This window comes from Olea europaea, chromosome 12 (assembly GCF_002742605.1).
Source record: "Olea europaea var. sylvestris chromosome 12, O_europaea_v1, whole genome shotgun sequence".
NCBI lineage: Eukaryota > Viridiplantae > Streptophyta > Magnoliopsida > Lamiales > Oleaceae > Olea > Olea europaea.
In genome coordinates this window covers 28,968,729-28,980,034 of record NC_036248.1, presented here as the reverse complement: position 1 = coordinate 28,980,034, position 11,306 = coordinate 28,968,729, and the positions used below count along the sequence as shown (strand labels likewise).

General features: G+C 30.6%; 1 protein-coding gene across 1 annotated transcript; it reads left to right on the top strand.

The window, feature by feature from the left end:
* Positions 1-8,759: 8,759 nt before the first annotated feature.
* Positions 8,760-9,782, top strand: LOC111406877. The gene is made up of 2 exons (XM_023036241.1): positions 8,760-9,133; positions 9,725-9,782. The coding sequence occupies exons 1-2, from the start codon at positions 8,760-8,762 to the stop codon at positions 9,780-9,782; spliced, it is 432 nt and encodes a 143-aa protein (XP_022892009.1).
* The last annotated feature ends 1,524 nt before the right edge of the window (positions 9,783-11,306 follow it).

Here is an 11,306-nt window from a genome sequence, read left to right as displayed (position 1 = left end):
AATCTGTAGGATAGCAATTTTTCCTCCAAGAAGTCCAATGAGTTTGTTTACCTTAAGAAGAATCACCTAACAAGAAGGCAGGAAAAAGTCTCTCTAGCTCATAAGCATACATATGGAGGCTTGAGAATTTGAAGGAGGTGGACAGGCATAGAATAGAGAACTTTCAAGAATGGAGATTCTTCCACTAAAGTTAAAGGCTCTCTTTGGTGACCTCAATAAAGAGGAATGATAAGTGTGTTTTTTACACACTTATTTAATATCTAAATATGTTATTTATCGATTAAATGAATGAAATTCTACTGACAATTGTGTAATATTTGCTTTTGTAGATTAAAAATCACCTAAGTAAAGAAAACAAGGTAAAAGGAAGTGAAAAGGGACCAAAAGTGTACAAAATTGTGAAGTTGGGTACCAAAATGCATAAGTTCCAAAGTTCAAGGACTTGAGGTTGCCATTTTTGGAGGGCGTAATTGAAAGAAAAGTCAAAATTTAAGGACCAAATTGTACAAGATCAAAGTTGAGGGATCTGACATGCAATTATCTTAAGGACTTAGCTACAAAATGATAAAAATTAACAGAGCCTGGGCACCTAGGCGCCACTGTTACGATGCCTAGGCCCCACCTTTAATTCAAAAAAGGGTTTGGGGACTATTTTGCTCACTTTCCAAAATTTCGAGGACCAATGCTACAATTTCCCTAGGGTTTAATACTTAAAGAAAAAAAAAGAAGAAGGGGGCAGCGGGGGTTCCTTCATTCTGCTGGCCCTTTTTCTGCTTCTTCTTTTTTGTTTTCTTTTTCTTTCTTTCTTCTTTATTTTCTTTTTCTTCCTTTAATTTTTCTTGGCATTTGGAAAGAGAAATGAAGAGCATAAAGGAGGGTCATTCAAAGAGGTGGAGAAATATTTGGGAAAATCAAAGTTAAGCTTCAAATTAAGTTGTATCTATAACTTTGTATTTTCTTAATTATTTTGCCATGTTTGTAATGTATTGTGTAAAATATTCTCATTTTTATCATTTATACAATATGGACTAGTTTATTGTGTTAGGATTAGTGGTAATAGTTTAACCTAGGTTTAATTAACTTTAATATTTGCTCCTTAATATGTTAAGTTACTTATTTTCATATGTTTTCATTATTGTTATTTGTTGTATTTTCATTTATGTAGCTAATAAATAATTGTGTTTCGTGAATTGTACATCGTTCGAGAGAAGATTGTACACTTTAGAGAGAAGATTGTACACTTTAGATCAAATAGTAAAAATCCTTGGTTTGTTTAGAGGATAGAGATATATCCCTAACCCTAGGTGATCGTTCAAGTTATTTTCACAAATATTTAATGCGATTGTTTGATTTTAATCGACATAGAGATATGGTAGGTTAAACCAATTAATTGGGTTAGTTTCACTTGAGAGAGGCAATGGACTAAATTTGGAAAATTAGGTCTAAAATCGTAAATGAGTAATTTGTTAATTGGTTTGTTGAAAAATTGATTAGGCGATGGTTAAGCGAAACCATGAATCCCAACTATGTTTGCTTCCGAAAATTTCCAAGATTTTCATATTTTGTAAATTTATAGTTATTTTCCAAAATCATAATATTTATTGTGTGTGTTTCTTTTTATTGTTAGAATTCAATTAATTACTTGAACGCGACTCATGCACTTGCACTGTAGTATTTTAGCGAATAAGTTTTTGACGTCGTTGTCGGGGAATGTTTTTACTTTAATTACCACTTTAGTTAATTTTAGTTTTAACAATTTTTTATTTATTTTTAATTGCTTTTATTTTTGTATCTTTTGGCTAACCCCTGTATTATTAATCTACCTTGTATTTGTATTCTCTCGCTGTACTTTTCAGATATTTGCAAGATTCTACATTAGTAAAGTAACAAAATTCTTGCAATGACAAATCTCTATATAGACACTCAAGATATGTTTGGAGGATGTCCAAGTTGTGAAATTTGTTACGCGGTGCATTGTAATGGAAAATGTTTGTTCTCGTACAATAACTTACACACGCTGAAACTTTTGAGATTTCGAAAATATTTGATGTGTCGAAAACAAGCAATTGACAATTCTGATAAGAAGTGCATGCCCGTTGGAGATTATGTACTTGACAAGTGGGATGAGGACATCAAGCTTGTGGGAGATAGTCCTCTTCTATTGAACGAGAAGGTCCTTGCAAAGTATTTTAAAGAACTTGCCAAGTTGGATGAAAACGATATGCTTAGGGGAGATGCCTTGTACTGGGATGGATTTCAACAATGGGGGTACAATCCACTTGATGGAGTCAATGAGACTGACTCCTCGTTGCCTGTAGATCTTGAATGTGGATCAATCAGTCAATCCGAAGAAATTTCAACAATCGTAGAAGAGTTTAAAATGAATGATAATTTAGTCACAAAGGAATCGATTGAAAATGTAGAAATCAGTGAAAATGAAATCAACATACAATCATCTAACTTCATTGATTGCATAGAAATTGATTTTTTGATTATGTCTGAATAGGAGGTAGAAATCTACATCGTTGAGTTTGAACCGAATGGAATGGAAAGGTCCTACTACATTGATCAGGGCAACGTCGAGGTTTGGAGAAATGATGAAAAGTGGATTAAAGCCAAACGAAAAAAATGGACAAGGCACCCAAAGCCTTCTTTATGTGTCCATGATTCAATTACCAAAGTCGAGCTATCGACTATAAAAAAGCTCTTGTTGGGAGACTACCCAACATTTTAGTTTTTAAGCTTTTTATTTACTTTTATTTATTTTTATGCTTTTATCTAATTAGCTATCATTTTTTGTAGGAAATTTTTGAAGTCCCATACAAACATGGTTCCTAACAAGTTTGGGGGTAAATTGTTGTACAAGAAGGTCACTACCCCAGATTCATCAAGAGCATCACAAGTCTAATTCAAGCATCAGTGCCTCTTCACAAATATACAATCGGGAGGTTTCGTTATCCCCTCTTTTCTTTATCTTGTTATTTACACATTGAAGACAATGTGTAATTTAAGTTTGAGGGTGATTGTGCTTAAATTGGTGATATTGTGTTGACATGTTAGACAGCCTTGCCAGCTTAGGATTGCTTAATGTTTGAAATTGTTATTGGTTCATGAGCTATGCATGACCAAATATGTTATTTGTGTCTAATTTTTTTATTTTTTTTTTCAAAAATTGCTTATCCATTTTAAGATTTTGAATTACTTTGAGCACAACAGTCATAATTAATTGTTATCTAGATGTGGAAATTTTTTTATGAATGGAGAGAGTTTTGAATTGATAGAACTAGGTTGTGAGTTGTTTAAAATTTTATATCTACCTATATCATTTTTCTTTCACTTAACCATATTGTGAGATAAATTTGGAAGTGGTCGAGTTGGTAAAGGATATTATCTAGAAGTGTGTGATTTCGTGCATGTTGAAAATATTTGTGTGGAGTGTCTTTTTCCAAATATAAGTTAGGTAATAACCATATGCTAGGAATCTAAGCCCCATTTTTTGTGCTTAAAAGAAATAACAAAAAAAAATGTGATCGCACTTGTTGAATCTTGGACTTCAGTTTGTAGCCTTTTTTACTCGAGTTATTAAGTCTGTAGGGGTATCTTGAAACACGGTACCCTTTGGCCTAAACAACCAGGGATTATTGACCTAAATCTCGTTACATGGGTTAAGAAGAAAACTTAAGGAGTGAGATAAAATATGAGACTTGACTAAAAAAAAAAAAATTATTGTTATGAAATTATATTTGTTATTTGGGTTTAGATAATTAGTGGATTTGAATTACTTAGTAAAAGCTTAAATGTAGAAGCATTAATTGGTAGAGAATCATTACATGACTAGATATTGAGATTGTCAGTTATACCCAACCAAGCTAGAGCAGAAACAGAAATGAGTGATTGAGAACAACCTTAGATTTACACCTCAAGAAGTAAAATATATACCTATTTTAGTGCGAATCTCGTGAGTGAGAAATGAAATATTTGACCACAAAAGGTCGGGTTGAAGCCAATTTGAAGATTTTTCCGTCTTGACAACTTTTTCCTAGTTTAGATAATGATTGAAAGTGACATTGTGCACACATACCGATCGAACATTAGATAAGTTCAAATTATTTTTGATAGCATTATGTTTGCTAAAATACTACATGCTGCAAGCGCACGAGTCGCGTTCAAGTAATAAAGTAGACCTTTTAATTCCAAATTATCGATCTCTCAAAAAATATATACTTTCGATTAAACAACTTTAATTAATTTAATTCTAACAATAGAAATAAACATACAAAATTAAAAATATGATTTTTAAATAAGGAAATTAACTAAAATCTACAAATTAAGAAAATATGAAAATTTTGGGAATTTTCGGAAGCAAACGTGGTTGGGATTCATGGTTTCATTTAACCGTCGCCTAATTGATTTCTTCATGAGCCAGTTAACAAATTATTCATTTCCTACTTTAGACCCGATCTTCCAATTTTAGTTAATTATCTCTCTAGAGCGAAATTAATCTTAATTAATTGGTTTAATCTACTATATCTCTATGTCGATTAAAATCAAACAACTGTGTTAAATATTTGTGAAAATAGCTCAATAGGTCACATAGTGTTAGGAGTATATCTCTATCTCCTACACAAATTTAGGGTTTCTACTATTTGGTCTAAAATGCTCAATATTCTCTCGAACGATATACAATTCACTAAACATAGTAATTTATTAGCCACATAAATGAAAAATGCAATAAAAATCATAGTAGAAACACATGGAAATAAATAATTTAACATTAAAAGCAAATATCAAAATTAATTAAAAGTTAGGTTAAACTAATACCATAAATTCCAACACAAATATTTAGCTCATGTTAAATATATGATAAAAAGGAGAATGTTTTATACAAAATATTGCAAGTTTGACAAAATAGTGGGAAAAAAATACAAGGTATAGATAAAACCCCTTTTTGAGCTTGCTCTTGATTTTCCCAAAACCTTGCCAAATCCTTAATTGAGAATCTCATTTTGTGCTAGATTGTACCTCCAAAATACCAAGGAAAGGAAAAGAAAAGAAAAGAAAGAAAGAAAAAAAAAAAAAAGAATAGAAAGAAAGAAATGAAGGAAGGAAGAAGAAGACCTAGCCCCCCAAAATCTAGAATCCCTAGAAAATTTACCAAAAATCAGTATTAAAATGGCAAAAATCGCGTCAAGTGAAATTGTGAAAGAAGTCCCGAAATTTTATGCGAAATAGGCAAAATTCGCCCAACCAGAAAGCAGCGCGTGACCATTGGCATTCGTCCCGCGCGCGTACCGTGTACCCCTTTTGGTCTCGATAAATCAAAAAGGGTCTCCCACGCGCGCACCAAAATAAGCTTGTGCGTGAGTGCATGCTTTCTTCATTTATTTTTCCAACTTCGTCCTCCATTTAATTATACACAAGGCTCCTCAACTTTGATCATGTACAATCTAGTCCTCAAAATTTGATTTTCATATCACTTTTCCCCTCCAAAATTACAACATTATGTCCCCAACTTTTGGCACTTGTGCACTTTGTCCCCAACTTCACATTTTTGTGCGCTTTTGGTCCTTTTCACTCCCTTTTGCCTTGTTCTCTTCCCTTTGGTGATTTTTGGCCTACAAAAACAAATATTACATAATTGTGAGTAAAGTTTCATTCATTTAATAAAAAAAAATAACATATTTAGATATTAATTAAGTGCGTATAAACACACTTATCACATTATTTGGAGTATATTTGTGAATTGATTATACAATTTTACACTCATGGATTTTTTTGGCAATAGACAGTTAAGCGAAACCATGAGTCCCAACTACGTTTACTTCCAAATATTTCCAAGATTTTCATATTTTCTTATTTTGTAGATTTTTAGTTATTTTCCAAAATCATAATATTTATTGTGTGTGTTTCTTTCTATTGTTAGAACTAAATTAACTAGAGTTGTGTAATTGAAAGTGTACATTCCTTGAGGGATCAATAACCCGTACTCAAAAGATTCACTTTATTACCTGAACAAAACCCGTCACTTGCGGTGTAGTATTTTAGCGAATAAGGAACACCACGATGTAGGCTGGTGGAAACCTATAGCGTTTGCTACTATCTGTATTTGTCTATATGAAGCATGTTGAGAAGTATAAGCATGTTTGGGAGCGATTTTTCATCCAAAAAATTAATTTTTTGATCTTTATTTTACTGTTCCAGCCGTCATATTTGACTTTTTCTCTCATGGTGAACTCCACTTTTCTCCTAACAGTCAAAAAATCAATTCTCAAAATTACTTCCAAACAGGCTCTATATGAACTTTTGGGCATGTTGTTGAGTTGGCCAGAAGTTGCTTCATACTGCTTCGTTTAGATGATGCATTTTATATTGGAATTATAATTGTTTGGATTAATGGCATTTTAAAATTTTTCAATATTTCTAGACTTGGCTTGCGTCGGATCTTTTATCTCTATATAACTTTTTCCCTCTATATTGATGTCCTTAATCAATCAAACAAATAAATGGTGAGCGACTTTTCTCACATCCTTTGATTTATTTATGAATTGAACTTCACTATACTAAATTAATTAATTGAGTGAATAAATTTCCACTTCAAATAATACATCCTAAATATAAATTCACCTTCATTCGCTCATATATCTTTTGAATTTTGCCTTATTTAATCGAATTAGTACAATTACATTTCTATTTTAAGGTATATATATGTATTCTAAAACATGTTTATTAACACTACAACAAAAATGACCTCTCGCAATATTAAAAAGACAAGATTCATTAATTGAGCGATGTTAAAGAGTTTATCGCAATATTAAATGTTGTCATTGCTTAGCATAATTGAGTTTTGACAACATTTATTAAATACATGTTGTTAATGTCACATTTTGCAATGTTCATTGAACGTTGAGAAAATTTTCATTTTTTGTAAAGTTTATTGAACTTTATTAAAAGCGGGTTCTATAGCAACGTTCAGAGCATGTTGTTGAGAATTTTAATTTATATCATTTTGCAACATTCATTAGCTATTGACTTTTTGCAACGCTCTTTGAGTGGTGCGAAAAGTTTTATTTTTTTCAACATTTATTGATTGTTGTTAAAAGATGATAATATAGCAAAATTCATTGCATATTGCTAATGTCACCTTTTACAATGTTTATTAATTGTTGTGAAATGTTTTATTTTTCGTAAAGTTTATTGACCATTATTAAAAGTTCGTTCGATAGCAACGTTCATTTATTGAATTATTGTTGCTGATACTATGATATATAGGTCTTCTCAATGTTCTTTTACTATTGCAAAAAGGTCCTTTTTACCATACGACAACACCGAATGTTACAAAAGGTCTTTCAAAATATTTTTTTAACGTTGCGAAAAACTATTTTTGCTGTAGTGGTACTTCATTACTTAAAAAAATGAATTGTCGTAACCACTGCAAACATTGTTAATCGTGACCACGTCACCACAATAACGGTTTTCTTGGCCTTGGCATTTGTGTTTAGCTTTTCTGATTATGATAGAAATTAATGATAACAAATATAAATTTTGTGTCGATTTTATATTTTAAAGTTTGGTTTATTTGACGAATTGAAGCTAATAGAAAATTATTGTAAATTTTTATAATTATAAATTCAAACTACAAGTTTTTTTCAGTTAACTACCTTTATTTTCAATTTATGTCCGTGAAAGTTCAGCTTTTATTTTTCTTTCTAGCAGGAATAAGTTAATAAGAAAAGTCATAAGATTAGGGATGACAATGAAATGGAGACCGGCTTTGAAAAAGGTGAATTCTAGAATAATTTGGGAATTGAGCTTTGGGTCTATTTGATAGACCATTATTTTCTATAGAAAATGAAATTTAAATTTCAACTTCCACTTTTTGGTTGTTTGATATCATATTTTTTTTCAGGTAATTGGTTTTCTTGCCACATGGGCATTTTGAATTTTTTTTTTTCGATTTTTTGATAATGGAAACAATTTATATACCTAACTATAAAAAAAATATTTTTCTTTAATTGACAATTTCTACGTAAAACAAAATCAAACGAACACCAAAAGATAGATGATTTTTTTGACTTTTTTTGGGGAAACGGAAACAAATTTTATCCCCAATATTAGTAAATTCTATAGATTTAATTGACAATTTTTATGTAAAACAAAACCAAACGAATACAAAAACTCTTTTATTTCAATATTTTTTACGTGAAAAATTATACCAATCAAACACAATAATTGACAATTCCCAACAAAACAATATCTAGGCAATTCAATTCTTTGAAATTCGTTTTCTTTCCACTCAAATTTCATCTTTACAATCAAACGGACCCTTATAGTCTTGAGTAATAAGTTCAAGTTTGGGGAAAAAAATTGAGATAAGTGAATTTAAACAAAATTTGAATTTATTTTAAATAACTAACACCGTGGTACACAAATCATGTCTCGAAACCACCTCACTACTTGATTGTGGCAATGCATTGTGGGGCTCGGATTTGACGGTTCAAATTTCCATCCCTATACAAGTTAATCTACAAGTGCTAGATGTCCAAAGAAAGAAAAAAGAGAAAGAAAGGAACCCTTTTGAGGGTGAAACTAAAAAAAGGCAGGAAAATAATTCAAAACCATGGTCTCCAAAAAGTTCAATTCTTTCTCATTTTCTTCTGACTATAATGGCGTCTGCTCTAGTCCAAAGTGTCGTAGCAGCACAAATCCAGGTCAGCCCTTTTTGCAGAACTGCATGGTGAAGCAGAGCCCTTTGCAATACCATGATCAATGGCGCTACTAACTGGCATGACACCATAGGAAATGCCATTAATGCAACACTATCTGTGGCTAAGGAACTCCAATCAAAGAATGAGTTGATTGCACCAGAAGTTGCTAATCTGTCACCAGCAGCCAAAAAATCCCTTCAAGGAACATGCAAGGAGTCTTTCGAGACCGTAATTGATATGCTTGAGGAGGGAGACGTTGCTCTTGCAGCTGGTGACATTGCCATATTGCAAGCTAAATTAAGCGCCGCCTTAGACACCGACTGTGAAGATGAACTTTCTAGCTTTGGTGTTACGTTCCCTCTGAACAATCTATCTAAACATCTTACAAAGAAAGTGTCTGTCTGCTTGGCTATAACGGCACAAAATGTGTGTGCATAAACATTGAACTTGTGGATTGTATATTGTCTTAAGTAAGAGCGGGAATCTCGGTTTGTTAGTATAAAAAAAAGGTTGAACTCCAACCTTGAGGGCCCCTACCGTCCTGCTCCCGGAGCGTCGTGAGAAAGGTAAATCGAGGGATGTGCTCCAACACGTTAGAGAATAAGAGTTTGCTCGTACATTGATACCCACAAAGAGTTCAATTCAATATATTAGGAATCGACCCTCACATTGTGGCTATCAGCAAGGCTGAAACTACTTCACTCCTATCCTTTGTACCACTAGATTATATCTCGAGAGGCCTCGATTTGTTATTATAATATGCATGTACTGCAGATTTTGCTCTGTGAATAAAGTGTAGGAAAAATAAATAAAATAAATTTAAAGCCTCATCATTTATCTCAATAATATTTATTTTTTAATTTAATGAAGTACGTCTTGCGACCATTTTATGTAATATGTACGGACCACTATTACTCACTAATTTCTATCGTTATGTATGGAACTAATTTCTTTTTGATAAAAAACTTAATAATTATTTTGTATTTCATAATCTACACATAAAAATTCTGTTACAACAGGGATTATTACAAAACAACTGAAATTAAGGATTATAAGATGATTGTTGCATTTTCTTGATACCCAAGCTTTATTAAATAATTTTTTAATCGAATATATTTTACGTTATTTACATCATTGGCTAATAAAGTAATAGAAAATAGACATGAAATTTCGGGTCATGACAAAATATAAGGCTTTTTAAGATTTAAAAATGTGTTTAGTATGTGTTTGAGCCACATTATTTTTAAAGAATGTATTTTTCAGGTCATGACAAAAATTTTGGATTTACATGTATTATTTTATTAAAAAATGTGTTGTTAAAATGATGTTAAATCACTGTTTAAGAATATATTTCTTTCAAAATAATGCATCTCAAACAGGGCCTTAATTTGTTATTTTGAATAATTATTTTTCAAAATAAAAAACAAGAAAACATGTCTTGTTTGAGATTTTGAAAAATTATTTTATTATATTTTATTCCATGAAATTTGATTATTTAATAAAAATAAAACAATTTTATGTTAATATATTATCAAGTAATAGATACATTTAAAGTTGGTAAATCTTATATTTCCTTTTTTTTTTTTTTTTGCCTACAAAAGTAAAATAAAAATAATAAGAAATTGAGTTCAAAATGTGGAAAAATAAAAATAAAATTAGTGACGTGAACTGAAAATATTTTTACATTTTTTTTTTTATGTTAATATTCATTAAGAGCTTGGACTGTTTTTATTTTTATAGAAATTTTTTATTTTTTTAGAATTTTACTTTTTAAACTTTTAAAATTTTTATATTAAATTTTATTTTCTAAACTTATTTTTCTTGTATTTATTTTTTTAAATATTATTTATTAGAATTTTTTCTTCTTATTTTTTAAAATTTTTAGTTTTTGAGATTTTATTTAAAACGCTTGTTTTCTATGTTTTGAGCGTGTTCAAAATTTTTACTGAAAATATTCAAAACGTCAAAAGTGTGTTTTGAATTTTATATTATAAGATATCTTTGTTTTCAAAATGCATCTTCAGTAAAATTTCAAATCAAACACGTTTTCAATATTTTGCAAAATTGAAAACTAAAAATAGCAAATCAAACGCAATCTAACATTTTTAAGGTGCATTTTGAAAAATTGCCACTTCTACAAAACTTTGGCCAAACTTGCATTTTTTTTTTATTTTTTTTTGCTGTTCTTAAATGAAAAGAGTTTTCGATGTAAATCCCATCTTCAAAACAGGTTCCCTCTATCTTCACTTGTTAAAAATTAACTTTATGAAGTGGGTTCCCGCCCCTTTGACGACATTTCTCCCCGGAATATGGAGGTTAATCTAATTTTCTAGTGCTTTTCTCAATTTTTTGAGGTTTATGTTAAATTCCTTTTATGTTGGTTTATGAAAGATTTTCATGTTATGGGGTAGTAATGGCAATTTTGATGTGAGAATGTTTTTGAAGTAATTTTTTCTTTTTTATTTTTGGGTAAAACTTAGTTTCAAAACTTGATTTTATTATGAAATGGGGCACCTCTATTTGGTGGTAAATTTTTGTTTACTATGTTGGATTACATTGATAGAATATTTAAAATGTGGGTAGTTTTGTGTTACATTTGAG

Bases quoted from the DNA above. Each gene is read 5' to 3' on its own strand.
- LOC111406877 (XM_023036241.1), top strand. From the start codon at position 8,760: ATGATCAATGGCGCTACTAACTGGCATGACACCATAGGAAATGCCATT. The intron at 9,134-9,724 runs GTGTGCATAAAC...CTGTTACAACAG, and splicing joins GCTATAACGGCACAAAATGT to GGATTATTACAAAACAACTG.